Source organism: Abramis brama (genome assembly GCF_963993115.1).
Source record: "Abramis brama genome assembly, chromosome: 1".
Classification (NCBI taxonomy): Eukaryota; Metazoa; Chordata; class Actinopteri; order Cypriniformes; family Leuciscidae; genus Abramis; species Abramis brama.
Window position 1 is genome coordinate 8,543,226 of NC_139963.1, and position 24,537 is coordinate 8,567,762.

Below are 24,537 nucleotides of genomic sequence, written 5' to 3' on the forward strand. Positions count from 1 at the left end.
TATGTCATATGATAAAACAAATTACATTTTGCTTGTTTTACTAAAATATATAATTTTCAGTAAAAAAAAGTAATGTAATTTAGTATTGGTTTAAGTATATTTAGTATACACTTCATCAACATTAAAGCTCCAATATGTAGGAATTTTGTAATAAAATTTCCGAAAATAACTTGCACAGTGTGATATATTTCCTCCAGTTGTGTACTTACAATATCTCAAAAGTCTCCAAAGATTTTTTATTTCAGAGAAATTCCGATTTTAAATAACTGGCCGTCCCGGAAAAGAAATGTCGCGCCTCAGTGACGCAATGTCCGCTCTATCCTTTTTTCCGGTGTGGACCATGTGATAGGATATTCCACCACACCGGATTTTTTTTAAATTTTTTTACAACAACTTTATTGAGGTTTTTTTTCTTATCACAATAAACAATAAAGACGTCTGACAAAGAATAAAAAAAGAATAAATAAAAAATATGACCCACCACACCGGAATATCGCATGGTCAAATGCGGAAGTGGTGGTTAAAGCGTTATAGCCATAGACTGTATGGTTATAGCTGTTATGGATCACGAACTCTTTGGCGAGTATTGAAGTGCCAACAAAACGAAAGCGTCCATATTCGGATACACACGGAGTCGCGGACTGTGTGACAAACGGAGGAATAAAACCCGGATAAATATCGGCAGGCGTTTTCGAGATGGAGAGAGCTGCGCGACTATCTTGGACTTGACAGAGACTCTGCTCTCGCGAGTGTATTGAGACAGGTAAGACATACAACTGTCAATAATAGCACTTATAAACAAAGTTATATTGCTCTTTGTACTTTGGTAAGGCTTTTTATCACGTGTGGTGACCGAGATTATGGCAGTACAATTAAATACAATCGGATATGTTGTTAAAAAATATATTTAGTCATTACTTGCAAATGTTCGTTCAAATTTACTTTTAGATATTGGTTTGAACACGTTAAACAACACGGCATTAACCATAAAAACGTAAAACTGCACAACATTAACCAAACAAATCATTTGACAAATAGCTGTATGTTGTAACGGGATAATATAGCATAACATTTCACGTTCCTTGCAGTTCATTAATTATGATGACATAAAATAATACGATCAGACATACAGGTAATACAAAAACGAATAAATTACCTCATCCGTGATCATGATTCATTAATTCCATGTAGATATATCGCTAGATGGTGAAAACGCATTCAAAACGACATCTCCCATCGTCACCTCCTTCATAGCGTCATCAAGCTTCGCCTTTGTTATTGTTGGAAACTGCGCCCTCTTGTGGTCAAATACCAAAGTCGCATACTGGAGCTTTAAGAAATTTACAGATAGATTAATTAAACCTGTCGCTCATATATTATAAGTTGTTGCGCTTGTGATAACATCATAGGTCACATGATAATGTCAACATGGAAGATGTCCGGAATCCCCCGGAGCGCATTCATACTTAACATGATCAGGCTATAAAGTACCCAGCGCTGGTTAAGTACTTATTGAAATTAAGTACCTACTCAGTAAGTATGCGGTTTCGAACACAGCCTCTATGTGTTCATGGTTCCCAAAGTAACTCAGGTGCTCGGTTCAGACAAGTGTGTTCATTATAAATCAATACAGTAATATTAACACATGGTATATTCGTAAACTATTTCAGTGTATCAGTATATTCACATTGAAATGTCCAAATGAGGACATTAAAAACATCATAAAAGTGCTACATGAAAATTGTGCATTATATCCAAAGTCTTCTGAAGCCATATGATAGCTTTGTATAAGAAACTGATCCCAAGTCATGTTTTGTGTTTTTAGATTGACGAAGAGCATTAAAGAAAACAACCCAAAAACCAGCTAGTCACAAAAGTCACAACTTTATTGCACCAAGTATATCTATATTTATGTATTTGCAATACTGAATGACTTCTTTTCAGAAAAGGCATTAGATACAGAACCATCGATTCAAATATGACAAAGACACTGTTCTTCAGTGTCCAACCTCTTTGAAAATAACCTATCTCAAGTGAATTTCTAAGAGAATACAGACATCCTACAGAACGCATAGGGAAGTCTTTGTCTGGCTCCTGAACAAGACCTCAGAGCAGTCTTTCAAACACACATCTATTGTTTTATTAGAACTTCCCATTTACAATTCCACAGACCTTAAATACATTAGGCTTCCGTTTAGCAATGTGCATTTTAACATGTTTCAATAAGTATAATTCGCAATATGTTCTATTCATTTTTAAAAATTAAACCAAGGCAACTTTTCTAAAACCCAAGGAGTCGTGAAAGGGATGGTGTTTAACAACAAGAACGACTGGAGGGGGTCACAGAGAGCACAAGGTAAGACTGTACAATGTTCTAAATAGGAAAGCGTCAACATTGGTTTACTCCTATGACAGCTCTTCAGTGGATAAGCATGTACATCATCATTTTGACCCAATGCACCGTTAACAGACGTGGAACATGACAGGGTGTTTACAGCTCACAGAGATGATGTTTGGACCAGCTTTTGGAGAGTCTTTCCCTGGACTAGAGCATCCATGGGATTGCTGTTGTTGCATAGAGAGTAGAAAAGAGGATGGGACACGCTAAATCAAAGACAAGGGGATACTCCGATTATTCAGGAATTCACCCCACCTGGCAAAACACAGTGGTTTGTGTTAAGGCCCATGTTTTTTTTTTAGCTCACATGGATGAAATGTATTGCATTGTTGTATGCAGCACTGTGCATAAAAGACCACGTCGTCTGACTGGAAATGGTGACGTTTTGGGAAATCTGAAGAGATGCTTTATAGAGACAGCGGAAATTCCCACAAGAGACTCGTTTCACTTCAAAAATGTTATTGAATAGAGTTCTGTTTGATGAAGAAAAAAAAAAAAACACTGCAAAAGTTGGGGAGGATGGGCTAGTATTCAAGCAGGCAAGACATGAAAATATACAATCACAAGCAATAAATGTATTGCAATGTAAGACACCAGGGCCGTGTGCCTGTGGCAAACTAAAAGGCAACACAGGCAAAGAACTGCCTAATAGTGACCGGCTCAAATATGAAAAAGCAAAATAATCAAGTGAGCAAAAGTTCCCTAATGGGAACAATGATGTTATTCGTTGAGTCCAGACAAATTATGCTTAAAAACATTGGAGGGAGGGGCTTAATTTTCCTGTTTCTCCTCTCGACAGAAGCCCTCAGATCACGCACCATTGGCCATTACAGCCCGAATGATCGCCAAGTCTCGCCTCGATAAAACTGGCCCTGGTGAACATCTGTTCTTATTACAATAAGAATAACTGAGACCATCAAAGGTTAACAGGGTGCCGACTCTGCAGTGTGCCACATTTGCTATGATTCGAAGATCATAATGGCACCTTTAGTGGCGTATATTTTGGATTTCAGACGGTGACTAAAGCCTCAGCCTCATCGCTTTATTTCACAGTACTGCTGCATTCTGGGTGGACTTCAGAGGAATCTGAGACAGATCCGACTGCTTCTGATCCAATAAGGCAACTGGTCTGGTCAGGAGAAACACACACGGGATCCGCATTTCAAAACTGCAGAAAGACAGTGAAAGGGCTCGTTACAAACAGATAAGAACATTCTTGTTATTCTCCAAGTTCCCACTAATGGCTATGATCAATTTATAATATATACATATAAGTAATTCTGAAATTTTAAGTCTGCCTATTAGTAAAGACAAAGAGTTTGCTTTAAATTGGAATGGTTTAAAATCACAAGACTTAAAAAGAGATGCAAATGATCAACTTTAGTTGCGATGACACACTGGCCTGAATGGACACACACAATTATGTCAAAATGGCCATCGTGTGGAGTATTCATGTGAACGCAGCCAGTTATGTCTCACGTGAAAGTAAACAGTTGGGTGTAAACCGGATGTGCATCAGTGTATTGGATTTGTGTGTTTGCTCTTAAAGTGACAGTAGCCTAATAAACCTGCTGCTTTGTGTCATTAATGTGACTACGCAATATTTTATTTTTACATTTAATTACATTTCTGTACTAATTCTAACTACATGTAAAAAAACATTGTACCTGAAAAACTTAATTAGATTTAAAGCAAAATTATATTTTAACAATTCATATTTAATTAATAATATAATATTTTTATCCTATTGTTTGTAATTTGCTGCTTTTTTCTTATTTTTAATAACAGAAATTAGATGATAACACACAAAATAACTATTTTATGATATATTGTTATCGTGAAATAAGATCTCATATCGGGAAATAACATTTTGGTCGTAGAGGTCAAGACACTTTACACCTCTACTTGACCGGTGTCTTCAGTGTCATTTATGAGATTGGCAAAGTTGAGAGACCACTGTTTGTTTATTGAAAATGTTTAACAGAAGTAAAACGGTAATTCTTTTTTTTCTTCGATAAATTTTTAATGTAAACTTAAGTCAAATCAAACATTAAAATGTGACAAATTTCAAAAGTATGATAAAAAAGGATGGACAATAGTTTAATACTTTTGTAACATTGCATAGAAAAAGAGTGTTTGTTTGAACTGAGGAGAAAAACAAAAACCGTCCGAGCACCTTTCAGTGGCGATAGCCCAGACTGCTCCGCCTGCCTCCCGGCGTGACCGACCACATGTTACGACGCTCTTGGATCTTCTGGAAGACGTTTCCATTCCTCCTCTTCTCCTTTTTGTATTTTTTCATTTTCTTCACCTAATCGAGAGGGAAATGAAATAACTCAGTTTATTGTGCTGTACTAGGTAATAAATAAAACACTGTTCACAGTATACATACATTTTGTTTAAAAAAAAAAAAAAAAATGAAAAAGAAGTAAAATATTCCACCGACTAGCAGTCTAAGATGCAACCATAGTCATTTCCAGTCAAAATGAGTTTCCTGGTGCAAGTAATGCTCAAAAATATTGAAATATTGAAGTCCAAGTTGTAGTCCTCACTTTTCCACTGTCAAACTCCCTGTCCCACTCGTCAAGGACAGTGTCGTTTTTGGCATCGCGTACATCTTCTCTGGCGTCTCTGCTGATGGCCGACGGATCTCCATCCCAACTGAGAACTGGAGGAGGAAATTATTCAAAACACTGTCAATATTTCAGGTCATGCTAAGAATTCAAGCATATGAGCAACTGAGGACTATGATCTTAATTCCTCACAAAAACTGCTTCATAAGAAAAAAGGTAAATTTAATAATTCAACTGCCAAGTATTTATTGTTTTTCCCATCTGAACGAGGAAACAAGCACACACTGTCCCATTGAAATGCATCGGAACAGAAACAGAAATTGTCCATTAGCTTTTGAGATATAGATAAACATGTTAAGATTCAGAAATAAATCCTAACCTCTCCAACTGTCAGGAAAGCTGAGAAGTTTTGCACACAAGGTTCGGTTGACTTCTGACCGACAACTCACCCTCAGTTCCATAGGCTTTATCTGAGGAGTTCTTGAGGAGCTCCTCGACAACATCACAGCTTTTCTTGCCATCCCAGCCAATAGGAGCGGAGCACGAGCCTTTCCTCGACACGCCCTCGGCTTCCTGAAGGCTCTGCTTGCGCTTGTAGCCGTCCTGAACCTGGCTGTCCCAAACGAACACTGCAGCTGTGACAGAAAAGCCCAGAAGGTTAACTATGAAATATGATGTCAGATATTGGTGCACACCAAGAACCAAAGCCACATAAAAAAATGTAAGTGTGTTCTGGTGTATAGTTCATTTGAAGTCCATTACGAATGTAATTCAACCTTAAGTAAATAGTAAAGTGTGATGGATTGATGTGCTTCAAGCAGAGGAACAGAAGCTTGTCCTGACAAAAACTTGCATTCTTTAAATCTTTTTGCAGTGCATAAGTGTCTTTTCGTCCTGTTGGTTTTGTGGTGAAATATGACTTGGATGAATATAAGCCCATCAAGCAAAAGCTAGCTTTTAGAAGTAAAGACCTAATAAAACCAAAAGCTTGATCAATAATAAGGGAAATGTTTGTTTCCACTAATCAATACCATCTAAAACCCCTCATATTGTCTATGATCTTACGGCAGCAAATGTATTTATACCTGTATTGGGTTTACTAGGTTTCTGTGTATCCGTATTTCCCATCTGACTAGGAGACTCGTCTCCATTGGTCTCTCGAAGCTCCCTGTGAAGTTCTTCTTCATTCCTCGGCTTCTCCTCCTCTTCTCTGAAGTCTTTTAGTTTCCTCTTTTTCTTCTTCTTCCTGGTCTCTTCTAGGTCCTTTGTCTTTGAGTTTGTACCACCGACCTCTTTTACAACAGCACTGGATGAAAAGAAGAAGCCATTTACCAGGTTAAATGAAGGTAGATGTACTGTACTTAAATGATATGCACATTCAAAGAGATACAATATTAAACAGGAATTTAGAAACCATTGTAATTCTTTAAATAATGGCACAGACTTAAACTACAAAATAAGTTATACTATAAAAGTTTAAAATGCCTTTTGGTTGGGTGCAAAGTTGTAGCAAAATTTGTGTAAAGCCCATTAAGTTTTGATAAATACAGCCAATCAAATAGCGTTTAAAATGTCCTCCATTGACACAAGCAGTCAAAACATGCACATTAGAAAGTTTCATCTTTGTCCAATGTCTGTGCTACTTCACTTCAGAAGTTATAAATGAGAGTGATGAAATGTGTTTGTATTAGGGGTGTAACAATACCCTCCTCATGTCATGATTCGATACATATCGCGATACTGAACTCACAATACGATATTATTGTGATACTCCAAGACATTTGGTATAAGGTTAACAAAAAATTAACTTGATTACATTGGGGGTTCATAAATGAATAGGCTTGGACTTGATGCTGGAAACCCAAAGCACAGGACAATAGAGACACTAGAATAAAAATATTCATGATTTTGAAGCTGAAAAACAGAATTATTTTAGACGAAAATGCTTGCGCTCTGTCAGTGACTAGATATATTTAAAATAACAACTTTTTACTGGTAACATAAGACATTTGGCATTATCAGATAATAATCCCCACAAATAATCCCCCATTGCATTATTATACATTATATATATACAGTGCTATGCATAAGTTTAGACACCCATGCTAAAGTTGACTAAAAAGAGGAATAAAAAAATCATCTTTTGGAAATTGAACTTAATGCCTTAATTTAAAAAATTAGGAAAAATCCAGCCTTTAAGGACACCAATTTTCTTTGTGAATGAATAATGTATCGTAAATAAATAAATGTTCTTCCTTAAAATACAGGGTGCATAAGTTTGGACACCCCTATGTTAAATTCCCATAGAGGCAGGCAGATTTTTATTTTTAAAGGCCAGTTACTTCATGGATCCAGGATACTATGCATCCCGATAAAGTTCCCTTGGCCTTTGGAATTAAAATAGCCCCACATCATCACATAGCCTTCACCATACCTAGAGATTGGCATGGGGTACTTTCCATAAGATCATCTCTCAATGCAAATCAAACCAGCTATTAGGCTAACTGAAATAAACCCAAGCCAATCTCTAGGTATGGCCAAGGGAACTTTATCGGGATTCATAGTATCCTGGATCCATGAAGTAACTGGCCTTTAAAAATAAAAATCTGCCTGCCTCTATGGGAATTTAACATAGGGGTGTCCAGACTTATGCACCCTGTATTTTAAGGAAGAACATTTATTTATTTACGATACATTATTCATTCACAAAGAAAATTGGTGTCTTTAAAGGTTGGATTTTTCCTAATTTTTTTAATTAAGGCATTAAGTTCAATTTCCAAAAGATGATTTTTTTTATTCCTCTTTTTAGTCAACTTTAGCATGGGTGTCTAAACTTATGCATAGCACTGTATATATATATATATATATATATATATATATATATATAGAGAGAGAGAGAGAGAGAGAGAGAGAGAGAGAGAGAGAGAGAGAGAGAGAGAGAGAGAGAGAGAGAGAGAGAGAGAGAGAGAGAGAGAGAGAGAGAGAGAGAGAGAGAGAGAGAGAGAGAGAGAGAGAGAGAGAGAGAGAGAGAGAGAGAGAGAGAGAGAGAGAGAGAGAGAGAGAGAGAGAGAGATTAATGTACACGGAACAAAATTATAAATGCAAAACTTTTGCTTTTGCCCCCATTTTTCATGAGCTGAACTCAAAGATCTAAGACTTTTTCTGTGTACACATAAGGCCTATTCCTCTCAAATATTGTTCACTAATCTGTATAAGTGAGCACTTCTCCTTTGCCAAGATAATCCATCCACCTCACAGCAGTGGCATATCAATTATTATTGCACAGGTATGCATTTGCCCTCTCAAGTCGGTTACGATGACGAACTGCAGTCAGGTCGAGACCCCGATGAGGACCACAAGCATGCAGATAAGCTTCCCTGAGATGGTTTCTGACAGGTTGTGCAGAAATTCTTTGGTTATGCAAAACGATTGTTGCAGCAGCTGTCCAGGTGGCTGGTCTCAGACGATCTTGGAGGTGAAGATGCTGGATGTGGAGGTCCTGGGCTGGTGTGGTTACACGTGGTCTGCGGTTGTGAGGCCGGTTGGATGTACTGCCAAATTCTCTGAAACGCCTTTGGAGACGGCTTATGGTAGAGAAATGAACATTCAATTCACGGGCAACGGCTCTGGTGGACATTCTTGCAGTCAGCATGCCTATTGCACGCTCCCTCAAAACTTGCGACACGTGTGGCATTGTGCTGTGTGATAAAACTGCACATTTTAGAGTGGCCTTTTATTGTGGCCAGCCTAAGGCACACCTGTGCAATAATCATGCTGTCTAATCAGCATCTTGATATGCCACACCTGTGAGGTGAATGGATCATCTCGGCAAAGGAGAAGTGCTCACTAACACAGATTTAGACAGATTTGTGAACAATATTTGAGAGAAATAGGCCTTTTGTGTACATAGAAAAAGTCTTAGATCTTTGAGGTCAGCTCATAAAAAATGGGGGCAAAAACAAAAGTGTTGCGTTTCTAATTTTGTTCAGTATAGTACTGACGCTAAAAAAATTTTAGTGTCTCTAGATTTTTTTTTTTCCCCTACAAACTGCATGCACAGAACATGCTGATCAAGAATATTTGGGTATTCTGTTTTTCCCAAAACCATCATTCTAACGTACATTCACAAACAGCATCGCAAACTTGTGTGGTATGACAGCACTCGATCTGTGGTTAGAAGCAGAGTTTCTTGTTTGCATGACATGTGGACTTAATAAATCCTTATCTTGAGCAAAATAAGCAAGCTGACATTCAGTACAATCTGTATCTTTTATTTAGAATACATACTAATGTAATTTATGTCTTTTTGTTTGTCAAGAGATTTAAAGTGTTGTTTTTGAAGAGTGCACGTGTGCAAAAGTGCTCTGGTACGCAAGAACGAGCCTATGATTGAATCTGGAAATAAAGCAAAATAACTGAGAAAAATGAGAAAAAGTCCTCAGATGCCATGTCCGTACTTTATAGTGAAACATCTAGCGTTAATTCAATCTCAAACAGATTCATTAAAATAAGTAATTACTCCTACAGCTGCGTGACCTCATTAACCAGCGTGGTTGAACGACCAATTTGCAAAAATACGGTTTCAGGAAACAGTTGTAACTAGCTAGTTGATTTCTTCAACGATGCATCGTACTACGGCAGTAAAGCAGCGAGTTACGCTGTTGTACAGGAAACACACCCCTGATCGGACTCAACGGCTGTGGTTAAACTTTTCAATAACCAACTTACCACTTTGAGACTGTGACTCCATTGCTGAGCTCTTCCAGCGGCTCCAGAAGTTTGTGTTTCTTCTTCTTCTTCTTCGGGACGGGGTCAAGCGGAGGCACTGACTGAGGTTCGGTCTGACAATTCTCCGCTGCTTTAGACGACTTGATCTCATTTCCCTTGGCTTCTGAGGTGATGCTCCAAGTTTCTCCGAGACACCAGTCCTCATCTTGATGGGGCTCGAGATGAGATGGCACACACTCCCTCTGGACCTCAAGACCATCTTCCTCCAGCTCTCGTTTCCTCTTCTTCTTCTTCCTCTTCTTCTGCCTGTGTTCAGTACTTGGCTTTGGTTCTTCTGGGGGTGAGGCTTTAGGGGCGTCCTGCTCTACTTCCGAATGTCGTCGTTTTAGTTTCTTTTTCTTCTTTTTTAGCGTGGGACTGGCGAGCTCCTGGGGGAGTCCTGTGGATGAGGCAGACAGGATCATCTCGCTCTGGATTGGTTTGTGTGTACGGGCTGGCTGGGGCTGAACGCCATTGGTCTGTGTGTAGAGAGCATGAGCGGGCGGCTTCAGAGTGGAGGAGGGCTGTTTAAGGGGACTTGAATCTTTAGGGAGGCGAGTTGAAGGTGGAGACTGCAGGTTGAGCGAATGAGTTGAAAATCTGGAGCAAAGGACAGAAACACTTTAATTGTTAGACGTTGAGATGACAGATGTACTTCGTTTTTTATTTTACTATCGACTTGTTAATGTTACGAATAAGGGTAGAATTCCTTTTAAAGGTATACATGTGAATTAAACGTGGCACAATGGCCTTCATCATCACAGTATGCTAATGCCTATCTAGCGCAAGGGGATTTCATCAATATGGACTGTTGGGACACTCCAGGCACAGGATTGTTCTGTCTTCACAGGACATATGCTTTCAACTACATACTGTTTATTTACTAGTGTGTTCTAATATGTAATTATGCCATGTTTGGTCTCACCCGACAGCTTATAAACTGAACGTGGTGAACTTAATAGAGATTTTAAAGTATCCTATTCTATTCTAGGTACTATTGCTTAAACACACATTGAGGAGAATATGTTAATGTTCTTCTCCCCCTCTTGATCTCCACCCATTTGCCTCATCTTTTGGTTTCCTGCCTTCAGTGTTGGTATTCCACTCATGTTTAACAATGTTTTGCTCAGGGTATAAGGAGGAAAGGTAACTGTTGATCTAGGAGAAAGGCTTTAACCCCTGCCACTCCCGCACACTGGTGCGTAACCTCATACTGAGAAAGGTTTTTACGGCCTTGTCTGCACAACAGTGCATTATTTGTTACTACTAAGTTCTCTATACAGTATGTTGTTCCATTCTACTGTCTGTACATTTAAACATGTGACTTAATTTAAAGGCTTTGTCTGCTTTAAAGGCTTTGATAATCTTTCCTTTTATCACTGATGATGTTTAAAGCTAAAGTGATTATTATAAAGTGATTATAACTTTCGTTATCTAAACGTTCAGGTTAAATCCTACGTATTCCTATCAGAGCTGATAGAAAGAAAGACCTTCACATTTAAAGAATAAGAGGTCAAAGAATAACAACAACTTTAATAGAGTCAGATTAATTATATTGGAGTCAGATAAATATTTGAATTATACACGTCATTATTGGTTTTAAAATAGCAGCGTAAGCTTCCAGCCTTACAAGCAGGGCTTGGCATTGACAAATGTCACAATTTTATTCGATTTCGATTTAATGATTAATTGGCACGTATCAGGTACACTACAGGTTATTTTAATGTTAACTAATGCTTTAAGCTATACAAGGAACCCATGTTGGTACATTAATATTACAGTAAAAAAAATGTACTGATTTGTATAGGCAACTTACATTTAAATTGCACAACGTTTTTTTTCTAATAATGCTTTAATAACTTTATTGACAGTGTTTCTAATTGTTATTTGAAGTAAAAACATTTAAATGGTCGCTGTCAAAAAAAACATGACGAATTTATTCAAACATACATTAAACAGGCTAAAATAGGCTAAGTAAAAATACAATGAATATGCAATATATATATTTGTCAAAATGCTTGTCTCTAAAGTTTATTTTTCTAGCTAAATACCAAGTTCTTGGACATTGATTGGCTCTTCTGAGGTAAATGTAATGATTTAAAGGGATACTTCAGGATTTAGCATTAAGCTTTGTATCAGTAGAAAACCTGTAGTATTTTCAAATTACCCTGCTTTCCCCCCTCATATCCCCCGAGATGAGAGATTTAGCCTACTTATTTTTTGTCTGAAAAAAATCCTCAGATGACGCAAAAATTGTCATTTTGCGTCATCGGAGGATTTTTTGTCCAAAGGCTAAAGACTACAGCCAGTAGAAGGCGCTGTCCCGCATGTGTTCAAACCGCCCATATGAGGGTGCGATCTCACTCAAAGCATGTACACAGTGTACACAGATAGTGTCAGATATCTTTTATTTGGAAGCTAAGCTAACAGGCTCTTGTTCTGTGGAGAAAGCTGAGTAGTAGGAGAAAGTATTAGGGGTTACCATCCTATTTTTCCCGGACACGTCCGGCCGCCGAGATCGTCCAAAATGTCCGGTATTCAGCTTTTTGCTTTCTGCAGTCGGCATCCATTGTTTACATGCACACCTTTTGTTTCAGTCTAACTGAATTCATTCTGATTAGTGAATCTGAATGTAGTGTTTACATGAACGCCAAGTTATTGGTTGATGTGCATTGATAAGGAAATTGATAAACATGATGAATGGCGACTGTAGAACGCAAAAGCCGAATCTAGGAAATTTTGGGCGATCTCGAAATCCCTGTCAGACTCGTCACGGAGACTCACTAGTAGCCTTCTTGTGTTTAACTTAGTGATGTGTCGTTCATGAACGATTTGTTCATTTTGAACGAATCTTTAATATGACTCGGGACTACCGAGTTGTCTCGGAGTGATTCGTTCATTTTGCGTTGACCGCGCATGCGCATTACGCAACATCAGGGATGCAAACAGCGCGCTTTTCGGCGCCTCCCGCTTTTCTCACGTCAGTTTGGGTGACAGTCATCTGAAGCCATTCCATAGCTTAATGTGATGGACAGAAGTCTATTTACATCATTAAAGTTTACGGAAACTCATTTTCCCTCCTCTGCGCCTGTCAATCATTCTCCACTCGGTATTCAAACAGCTGTGAAGAAACAAATGATCAATAAACTGTTGGACAGATAGACACTAGGATTTGTGCGCTCGACATTTCTTCGCTTTGCGCCGTGAACTTTTAAATGCGCACTTGTGCACACTGTGACTCCATGTTGCTTTGAGCACATTATTCTGCACCCGCGATGCGCATAATCGCTTTGTGCGCTCTGTTTTGAAGCGTTTCATGTTTTCATGGTTTTGCGCACTGAAAGATTATTAAAAGCCTATATTTCTTTTTATACCTAGCCTGCTCATTACATTTAAAATAAGCATAATTTAATTGTATATTATTTCTGTGTAGTGTAGGCTATATAAATATATACACTTCTGAATTCTTGACATTAATATATAAATATAAAATGGTGAAATGTATGATTGCCTGATTGAATTTTATAAGAGTACTAATAGTAATGTAGCAACAATGACATCCGGCCAGCTGCTTTTCAAATTAAGTGAATCATGAGGGTGTCGAACACATCTTCTTTGTCCTTAGGAAGACGAGCTCTGGTTATTACTCCCTACGGGGGTAATTCACCAGCGCCAGTGTGGCAGGAATCCCCCCCAGTTCAGCATGAACTCCCCGTGACTTTACAGACTTGTGACATTCCAACGCACACACACACAAACACACTCGTGGACTTTGAAACAGACTTTTCCTATATAACAAGCCATTACTAATGCTTTTGATATGTATTTTTATGTGTATAATTTCCATGGCAGATTGAGATGTCTATGTTGCATCACAGAAATCAATTGACACCTAAAATGCTCAGAATTCTACATTTGAAATGCATATCTGTATTCCCATATTCTGTACACGCCATTTCTGGTCTCATTCTATTCGTAGTGATCTCACGGAATTGCATATATGTATGAGATTACAATGAAATGTATTCTTATGGGTATTATCTTTCTGAGAGAGAAAATACGAATTCTATTTCTCACATGATAAAGTCAAAGTAGGCGTTTCCTCACAAACAAAGAAACTTTTTCCCGCCTCAGATCAGAAGATCCGATTTGCTGTTGTCGAAAAAAGAGGGCGTAAGCAGATTCCCTTTAAAAGTTCTTACTCACCTTCTCTCTCACGCTCTCTCTCTCTCTCACCCTTCTTCCTCTTCTCCTTGCAAGTATATTGATCTTTCAAAAGCTGATTCCAGGTGTCTCTTGAAATTAGGTTTCTGTCTGTAATAATTACCAGCTATCTCTTCTCTCTATATCCTTCTTTCTCTCTTTTATTTAATTTATTCTGATCACGTTATTTCTTATGTTCTTGTTTGTTTAAATGTTTGTTTGTTTGTTTTATTGTTTGCATTTTTACGTACGTTTATATTTGTAGCTCATATAATCTCTCTAGTTTTTACATTTATTAAAATCCATTTATACTTTTAACTGTCTCTGTGTTTGAAAACCCACTTTTATGAAGTCAATTAAATGAAAAGATCTAATTAAGCTACAAGCTCGATGATATAGACTACCTTGAGTAGTTTTTAATTCATAAACTCAAAGTTTGATGTTCGTGGCCAGAAGATAAAACTTTCTTGGAGTTTGTAAATACGGTAATACCCTGGCTGAACTGTGATGAGCTATCTTACATACATTTGCTGGACAAGTGACTGATTGATTAAAAGAGACCAGGCCAGCCAAGAGGTAAATACCGATTATTGATAAAGTAAATGTATATGCGATTTATGAATTATGATCATGAGTTATGATTATTAATATTTCCAAAATTCCCTATATCCTTGAGCTAATTTGCATTAACCCAGAGTCATTTACGTTACAGTAATTTGTTTTTATTTACATGTTTAGATTTTATAAAATTACTGTGCAGATTTTTTTCAAGAATTACTTTTTGCTACTGATTTATACACTCACTAAATTTAATAAAAATACATAGTAATACATTTATGTAATATTTAATGATGTTAACTGTAATCTTACACTGCAAAATGATAACTTAAGGATTAAATTCGTCACAATTATGTAAGTATCTGGATATTTGCTGCGGGGCGAGGGCTTCGATAACCTCTCTCTTTTTTGACCGTACATGTTTGTATCCCTGAATACGAATCTAATGTTGTATTTGATGCGAGATACCAGCGGTCACGTGACAAAAGAACGAAGGACTCAAACCCGAAGACTCGAAAAAAATGAACTAATCATTTCTGTTTCTGCATAGTGCTATGGGTTTGTGGCTTGAAGAACGAACGACTCGAACCCGAAGACTCGAGAGATGAACTAATCTTTTCTCTTTCCGTTACTGACAGCATAGCCTCTATGGGACTGACAGGAAGAACGAAAGACTCGGACCCGAACTCGAGACTCGAAAGATGAACTAATCATTTCTGTTTCCGGCCCTGCTGTATCACACACGGCCCAGCAGACAGATCAGAGTCAGACACTGACGAGTCGACAACTGACGTCTCGAGACACGAGAGGAGGAGAACAAACGTGATAAATATGAAGTTGCAAAGGAAAGAACGTCTCGGATCAGGAGTTGAGGTGAACTAACAGTAGTGATGTTACGTTCGTGAACGAATCATTCTTTTTGAACGAATCCTTTAGGTGAACGAATCGTTCTCGTTCACGTAATCCATTGACTCATATTTCTCGTTCACTGAAATGTGAAATCCCTCCCTCCAGCAGTGCGACGCTATTAGCAGCGCATGCGCATCTCAGTGAACCGGTGTTTTCAACCTGTCAAAGAATGAACCTCGAGCCAATAGCCTTCGAGTATGAGATGTGACGGAGCATGATTTGTTGGATGTAGTGAACGAATACGCCCTTCACTGACTGTGACCGAGTTGCTTTTGAGTCTGAACGAGAGAGATCTTATCGTTTGTGAACGAGTTGAACGAACTGGTACATGAACGAAAATAACCAGTTGTTTGAACGATAATGATGGCGAACCGATAGAGCTAGGTTTGTGTAGTTAGCATGTTTGCATCAAAGAAACAAATTTACACTTTACCATTGTAATGAAAACAGGTTTATAACGCAAGCTAATGGTTAAATATAACAAAGACAAATTAACATCGTCATTTTTTACTTGGTTTGAGCTAAGGGGGGTGCACTTGACTGCTTACTTGATTTAAATGTACACTTCTCATTACCTGCTTTTCTTATATTTTGTTTGTGTGTTTTAGTCTTAGTTTTGTGGTATTTTGCACTTTGAACAATTTACTTGACTACTTGTGTTCATTTTGTATTATCAAAAATGAATTCATTACGTTTTATTCATGTCATATGCACTTCTCTAAAAACTAAAACAAACCAAAAAAATATGACAGTATTGGTTAGGTCTCATTTGCGTAACGTCAGCCAATAGCATTTCAGTTCGGGCTGTGAAGTGGCATGTATTTGGTTGGATCTACTGAACGAATATGCCCATCACTGACTGAGATCGCTCTGTTTTGAGTCTGAACGAGAGAGAGATCTCGTTCGTGAACGAATTGAACTAACTGGTACTTTCGTTCGTGAATGAGAGTACTGGGTAGATCGGTCATTTAGCATGTGATTCAATCTCATTCAAAGCGCAGTTATAGGTGTGCACATATAATTGTTTATATTCATATTCAACATACAGAACATCAACGTTTAATATAATCCCAGATTTATGAATGTATATGTCTGACTAAACAATTAAAATGTTAATTATGCAAGAAAACCTTGGTTTGGTCATCTGAACCACTTATTTAGACTTATGTTATTAATTTAGTAAATAAAATAGTCTTACCTTTAAAAGTCCCGCTGATATGCGTCATCAAAGGATGAGTGAGTTTTCGCTGTGTCACGTGCTGTTTGAAGGAACACTGAAAAGGCTGCTCACAGACACAGCGCCATCTAGTGGATTTCTTTAGCATTGCACAACTACACCAAACGATAGAGATGGCTCATTCAGGTTGAGTTGAGCTTGATGCATTTTTCAATGAAATATAGTGACTTAAAGTGTGGTCTACCAAATGGTTGAGTAGTACCTTAATTAAAGGGGTGGTAAAACACGATTTCACTTTTCTAACTTTAGTTAGTGTGTAATGTTGCTGTTTGAGCATAAACAACATCTGCAAAGTTACAACTGTAAAAGTTTAAAGCAAAGGGAGATATTTGCTTTTAAAAAATCAATTTCTAAGAACTACAAAAAACGGCCAGTAGGGACTACACGACATTCCTGCGGGCTTGCTGACATCACTAAGCCCAATATTTACATAAACCCCTCCTCCGATGAAGGATTCGCACAACGGCTTGATGGAGCAGCTCCAACTTTAAAAACAGAAACTGTTTACGGGCCACAACCTGTAAGTATGATTTCTTTTTCGTCGTTGTGTTTTCCTGTAATAGTTCGTATTGTTAATTGTACGTTGTTGCAAGGAAGTAAACGAAGGACAACGTTAATTGTTAATTTGTTAAATGCTACTGTTAATTCATACTTATCCGACAAACACATACAAACTTCTGTTTAATGTCACCAGCGCAGCGAACTTGTAATGTTCGTGGTTGTTGTCGTTTATGGGATCAGTGTAAATTATTCTTTGACTATAGCTTTTATGTATTGTTTATCTACATGCTTGTTTATCTACAGGCATGCTAAACATGGTTTGTGTTTGATTTGGCTACTGTTGTAAAGCCAGTGTTTAGTGTTCGTATTGGATTAATAGTTCAGGCGACAGATATTGCTACAATCGGTCTAAATATACAAAAGTAACAGTGTCATAGAACGCGGAAATCATCCGACCGTTTTTACGAGGGACAGAGCAGTGTAGAATAATGGTTAAATATGTGAAAAATAATGCGAATTTTTAAAAACGAAGCATGAACACATATTACAGTGCACCCCACAAACACAATCAAGCCTTCGAAAAAGGCGTTTTACCACCCCTTTAAGGTCCGAATGGAACCTGTTTAGGCTACCCATGAGCATTAATACATAGAAGGAAGTACTTTAAACCAGCCTTTATTAATTATTTTTGCAGAGATGGGGTTTGGGGATGGGTCTGTGGGACTGTTTCTGGGGGACGAGTCTGAGGGAACAGGAGAGAAGGGGTAAGGAGAATGCAGAAGACAAAAGGTAGGTAAAATAAAAAGTGAATCCCCAGAAACAGTCCCACGGACCCAGCCCCAAACCCCATCTCTGCAATAATAATTAATAAAGGCTGGTGTAAAGTACAACTTCCTTTATGTATAATCCCCAATGGGATTTTTCAGGGCTTTTTTATTTATTTTATTTTTATTTTTTTAATCAGGACATATTGAGGATACACAATCAGTTGAGTTTGCTTCTGTTGCAATTTGTCCTAGGTTGACCCCCATTTTGGCTTAAAATGACCGGATTATAATGTTTTTTAGCTTAGAATGTTTATAGCTGTGTCTGAAACCGTTCACTCATTCACTAATCCCTGTATAATAGTGTATGGCGTTTGAGTGCACTATATCTGCAAGGAGTGAATGAAAATAAGTGTGTGAATTCGGACGCTGGCGTTTACACTGCGCGCCGGAGAGCTGGAGCTGTCGCAGTAAAGGCTTCGTCACACGTGATAAAACTCCTTTTATCTTACATGTTACTTACTTTATAAAATAATATTAACAACAATCATATTGACTTTATTTTGTATAAACCTCTGTGCCAGCTTTGTAGTTTCATCGATTGAAATTATTAAACTCACGCTCCCAGATGACAGGGTCATTGAGCGCCTCAGGCGGCCGTTATGATTACACTGAATGACAGATGATCAACGAATATTGTTCAAATCATCCACCAAATTATCATCTATTCCTTACAGTTTAACGAGTTAAAACACATTGTTTTAATACCTAAATAATATTTTAATAAAAAAATTACCTTATTTAATTTTAACAAGTCATCTATATATTGTCTCAATATTTTAATACGTTTTATTCAAGTAATGATTAAGAATAATAAAAATGTAAAAAATAAGGATTAAATAAATGTTAAAGCAGAAATGAGCTGTAAAGTAATCTCTGGTTTAAACTCACTCGCTCCCGCACTTTCATGCGAGCTCAGTCCTCTACGCATTGGATTGTGGGAAATTGTGCTTCAGCAAGTGTACATCGGATGTACGCTCTAGTTCAGAGAGGATTGTGGGTAAAAGTAGTGAACAAATGTAGGGAATGATGTCGTTCATTCAAAATTCGGACATCACTACAAAATGGCCGACACCCTAAATAGTGCACTATATAGTGGATAGGGAGCGATTTCAGACACAGCTTATATATTTGTGTTTTGTGTTAATCTCTAATGTTAGCCAAATTCAGGGGTGACATTATTTATGGCTTGTTTTGATGCCATCAGGGGCCAAAAACAAATCCACAGCAACCAAAGGAGGACATCAACACCATTGAAACGGACATCAGTAACCCGTAAACTTACGATAAAACCTTTTCTTCCCATTTAACCCACACCCATATTTTACCCATATAACATGTGCTAAAATCTACTGCTAAACTTTGGCCTTTCCCACTAATTAGCCTTGACAGCAAGGAATCGACCCCACACTTTAGACATGGAGAGGCAGAGGTCTTAAGTTGTAAGTAATACTGAGTCAGTTCACTAACACTGCATTCAAATCTTACAGGTTTACCCATATATCCAAAATACTGTTACACAACATGCGTTATCTTTCACAACAGTTAAAGTTCTAAAACTGACCGTGTTTTACTCGTTAACCTATTAAACCAAATTATGTACAACCAAATCTGCAGAGCCATAGAGTAAAAAAGAGTTTTACTTCCTTCTAACATGTTCAAACTAATATATTGTTGTGGTGTTCCCCTCTTTAGCATCATCTCACACTGGCTTCAGTGAAGGGTGGTACTGACTTTTTTTTTTTTAATGCTTTTTTTTTTTTTTTTTTTTTTACACAGTAATATGCATTTTTTTTTTTTCATATCTTTTTCTTTTTTATAGCTTGGATACGCAAAACTCTTGCAAACCAAGAAATGATTAAAGAACAGATGGGCACATTGGTTAAATTGAACATTGGTTAAATCAACTACAGAAGACAGCCCAACATTAAACACAGACTGTTTTCCACTGTCAAGTTTTCAACATCTTCAGGTCATTGAGGGGCGGCTGCAGCAGGAAGACTACAAGACAGCTGTGGTGAGAGTTCATATTTCAGTAGAACAATTTAACTCAATTAACTGTGTCAGTGTTTTCATCTTTTGTTCATTGTTCATGGTACAGAAGGTAGTCAACCACATGTTAAAGTCATATCTGTACTGGCTGGGCCGGTTCGACATGGAATGGTTGAGCAACAAGAAAGGTTTGGCTTGGTGAAGAAGCGGCAACTGTACTCACTCTAACTGATTTACTGAAGTCAGAATGTGGATGGTCATAGTTAGCACTAACCAATGAGATTGATGGTGGTGAATAAGTTCCTCCTACTGCTGAAGGAACTGAAATGAATGTAAATTAGCTAATGATTTACTCACCCTCAAGTCATCCTAGGTGTATATGACATTATTCTTTCAGACAAATACAATCAGTTATATTAAAAAAATGTCCTGGCTCTTCCAAGCTTTATAATGGCAGTGAATGGCTGTATATTGTCCAAGGCCTGTCTGCTGGAAGCTATTTATTTTTCTTATACTAATGCATCGCTTCGCTTAAAGAGCCTTTATTAACCCCCCAGAGCTGTGTGGAGCACTTTTATGATGGATGGACGCACTTTTATGCTATTCAAAACAGAAACGGCTATTCTTCTATCCTTTTATAGGCTAAATAACTTCAAATGAACTGTTATATTGACCGGTAAAAGCCCACCCCGTTTTTGAACATTATAATCAAGTGTGATGTTTGCTTGTTCCTTTATTTGTGCATATATTTATTTTTCCAGATAAACACGTTAGCCTTGAGGGGAGGCACAACAGTAAAGGAAAGTGTGTGGCGGATTCTGAGCTTCCTTCTATCAAACGACATGGCCCGGCAAATGACCTGGAGGGGAATCAGTGGAAAAGCGGCATTCAAAGACGCCTCTCTGAAAACTGTAATTAATGGTGTGGCTTTCTGAAATTAACTACTGTGTTTTATTTGTGTTTGGTGTCAGCTAAAAAACAATTCCCTATAAATGTTAGATTTTATAATAAATAATGATAATTCTCTTATTTACTGTTGGTCATTGTCGCTGCAGTCAGAAGAAACCGTTTGACTTCCACTGCAACAGACCAGGAAGTAGAAAACTGGATAAAGAGATGCTGCAGCTTTCCGCAGACAGGGATGGAGGCCGTCGGGCAAGACAAACAAATGGACTGTTTCCTGGTTCTGGCACTCGCCTGTTCAACGGACTGCCCTTTTGCCTTGCTCTGTTTCTGAACTATAGATCTGATTCTCCACTTGTTTATTAAAGTCTCCTGGTTCTGAGTGACACTTGCTTGACCTTGTTCATAATATGTATGTAGACCTTGGTCTAATGTTTTCTTTGGACTGGTTTCTGGCAGTCCTCCCCTTCTGGACCTCTGCCTGTTTAATTGTATATATTTATATAATGTATTTATTATATTTATTGTTTCCTGTTTTTGATTTTTATTTATAAATATTTGTTTTCTTTGGACTACCTTCTGGTTTCTGGCAGTCCTCCCCTTCTGGACCCCGCCTGTTTTATTTTATATTTGTCATATTTATATAATATGTATTTATAATATGTATTGTTTCCTGTTTTTGATTACTATTTATAAATTGAAATGTATTCATGAAATATTTATATTTATTAAATCACTTTTGACTGATAATTTGAGTATTTTCTTTATTATATGATAATTAGATCTGGCCCAGATGTGGCCCATGCCATTTCTGAGATCTGGCCCGGTTCACACTCAGGTTGAGTCGTCGTCGTCATGCGGGATGTGGGCCAGAAGAATTTGGAAGATGTGGGCCACAACTGGGCCAGATGTCATTTGCTATTGTTCCGATGAATGCACCATGAAACATGAAGATACTGATGAACAAAGAGGTTTGTGTCCATTTTTGATCCTTCACTTTTGGTTGCAATAAGCAATATTTACTAAATGTGTCAAAAATAATCAGTCTAATTTTCGACCGATCATTTTTTACATGTGTTGTGTCATCTGACACTCCAGGAATGCAAAACTGACAAGGTTTAGGGTCAGGGTTCGGGTTAGGCACTTAGTTGTGATGGGTAAGGACAATTCAATGAATTGTGTTAATGAATGTCCTAATAGATGTAAGAGTGTGTGTGTGTGTGTGTGTGTGTGCACGTGTGTGTGTGTGCGCGTGTGTGTGAGAGAGAGATACAGACAGAACTGGTTGGCTAGAGAGAGACCCATCTATGTCAGAGAGAAGTGGAGACTGAGCAACACTCAGGGATGTTTTATATAAAAAAATGACATTATTTGCCCTAACTTATAAAACACAACTTCAACATTTATTATGTGAAAAAGTCAGTGACACACTCACATTCTCTCACACACACACACACACAATTCTAAATTGTTCATAGAATTCTGAAATGTTGATTAATTGTCCTACTTACATTTTTTATTTTTACTGTTTATTTGACAGGGACAGCGCACAATTTAAACAATTGCACCAGAGTTAGCTAACAGCTAATTAGCATCTGTTGTCCCTGGACAGGTCGACAAAAACAAAAGACTCAAAACAACCACTAAACAACAAAAATAAATTTACAAAAATGTACAAAAAATACATATTATCCATCAATTCAAAATTGATACAAAATATATATTGTATGTATATGTACATGTGTGTGTGTGATTGGGAATGCTTTGGCAATACATTGGAACAATTGTCATGACAATAAAGCACATATTGAATTGAAGAGAGAGAGAGAGAGAGAGAGAGAGAGAGAGATTCATCATATATTCATGTCGTTTCAATCCTTAATGACTGACGGCCACAAGAGGAACAATTTTGATTCTCTTTTAGTTTCTCTTTTCTGCTCAGATGATTCTGTCATGTTTAGTTTATTGAGTTTCTCCAGATCTAATTTAAAATAAACTGACCTGGAAAAAATAAATACAATGAGCATTTATTTATTTTTTTATTCTGATTTAAAATGATCATTGTAATTGCAATATATATATATATATATATATATATATATATATATATATATATACTGTATATATATATATATATATATTAAAACCATATGAAACAAACACAATACTGTGTACATTTCTAAAAACTTGATAAATGTATTTTATTTAGCCTACTGTTTTTTTGGTAACACTATTGTACAGTGTCATTGTTAAATGTTACATGTATTTACTGTAATAATATACACTCGAATGTATATTTCCTGAAGAAAATGTGAGTGGTGCTTGCAGTGGCACATGGGCACATGCTAACACAATTAACAATTAACAATGTTGAGATTCCATGATATACCACGATCTAGTATTTTTTACCATGTTTCTAACATGATTTACCACAAATGATCACATTATAGTGTAGTGTGGTTAAAATCAATATGAATTATACTAGAGAAAAATGAAGTGTAATTGAGGAAATGAAATGAAGTGTAATTGAGGAAATAAAATGAAGTGTAATTGAGGAAATGTCCACTAGGGGAAGCCAAAGGCTGCAGGCAGTCGCTGACACGCTCTGTGTTTTGCGTCACAGTCAATACAGCTGGCGCACAGACAACAAGGAGTTTGTGTCATCTCATTTTATTTATGTCTATTTTCCCCTGTTCCGGGTATAGACTATTTATAAATTCATTTCTGTTGTGAGCTAAAACTATACAGTGGTTGTAAAGCTCATTATTTCTCCTGAACATATATGAAAATGTGAGATTTGATGGTTTAATTATCGTGTGTTTGACATGCTAACCACGAGGAAACTGTGGGCTAAACTGAATGTATCATGTCGTTATATACCATTTATTGTCTGAAATGGTTAGGAGTAAATGTTATGTGGAATATAGTCTATGTAGTTTTTCTGTGTTTCGTGGTTGGTCTGTCTGTTGATGGGTGACTGCTGAAATAGTGTTTCATTTTATTTTAGTATTAAAGAAGTTGTAGAAAAGTTGATACAGGACTAAATGTTAAAAATGCAGCTTTAGTGCTAATACATATTCAGTTATAAAAAAATGTGAAGTTATAAAAAATGTATTTAAATCACAGTTATGATGACTGTTGTGATACATTGTTAAACATTGTTGATTTGTCTGCATATTAATGTGAACTAATATATTGATGAATACATTCAATTCTCTTTATTGTTGTTTTGAAAGAGAAAGAAATGAGTTCACACAGTCAATACAGCTGGCACACAGACAACAAGGAGTTCGTGTCGTCTCATTTTATTTATGTCTATTTTCCTCTGTTCCAGGGGTGCAACAATAGCATGATTTACCGTGATTTACCATGTTTCCAGCATGATTTACTATGATTTACTACATTCTAGCATGAATTACTATGATTAGCATGTTGCTAATACAATTAGCATGATGCTAGCATGTTGATAGCATGCTGATAGCATGCTTAGCATGTTGCTAATATCTTTTTAGCAAGATGCTAGCATGATTAATGCTAGCACATTTTGAGTTGTTTTTATCATGTTTACCCTAAGCTAATTACAGTTAGCATGTAGCTATTCACAGCTAGCATGTGTAGCATGTTGGAAGTCCTGTTTGCTAGCATGAGTCAAAAGAGCCAACCACGATCTTT

General features: G+C 37.2%; 2 protein-coding genes across 4 annotated transcripts; one reads left to right on the top strand and one right to left on the bottom strand.

The window, feature by feature from the left end:
- Nucleotides 1–1,874: 1,874 nt before the first annotated feature.
- Nucleotides 1,875–10,847, bottom strand: LOC311080886 (uncharacterized protein; the record flags this gene model as incomplete). Its single annotated transcript, XM_084111067.1, has 7 exons — nt 1,875–3,566; nt 4,575–4,709; nt 4,951–5,066; nt 5,421–5,606; nt 6,057–6,277; nt 9,700–10,338; nt 10,750–10,847. 6 exons carry the CDS (start codon nt 10,845–10,847, stop codon nt 4,578–4,580), a joined length of 1,392 nt encoding a protein of 463 aa, XP_083967193.1. The 3' UTR covers nt 1,875–3,566; nt 4,575–4,577.
- Nucleotides 10,848–16,558: 5,711 nt separating this feature from the next.
- Nucleotides 16,559–21,565, top strand: LOC311083698 (uncharacterized protein). 3 transcript variants are annotated; one of them, XM_084115445.1, is made up of 9 exons: nt 16,559–17,165; nt 17,841–17,935; nt 18,111–18,133; nt 19,178–19,245; nt 19,354–19,412; nt 19,666–19,696; nt 19,793–19,987; nt 20,724–20,883; nt 21,018–21,565. In XM_084115445.1, the coding sequence occupies exons 2-7, from the start codon at nt 17,920–17,922 to the stop codon at nt 19,830–19,832; spliced, it is 237 nt and encodes a 78-aa protein (XP_083971571.1). In that variant the 5' UTR covers nt 16,559–17,165; nt 17,841–17,919; the 3' UTR covers nt 19,833–19,987; nt 20,724–20,883; nt 21,018–21,565. The 3 variants fall into 3 exon arrangements, 2 of the variants coding, with proteins under 2 accessions (XP_083971571.1, XP_083971570.1); XM_084115444.1 differs by lacking the exons at nt 17,841–17,935; nt 18,111–18,133; XR_014606342.1 differs by lacking the exons at nt 17,841–17,935; nt 18,111–18,133; nt 19,178–19,245; nt 19,354–19,412; nt 19,666–19,696 and having other exon boundaries at nt 16,624–17,165; nt 21,018–21,563.
- Nucleotides 21,566–24,537: the final 2,972 nt, after the last annotated feature.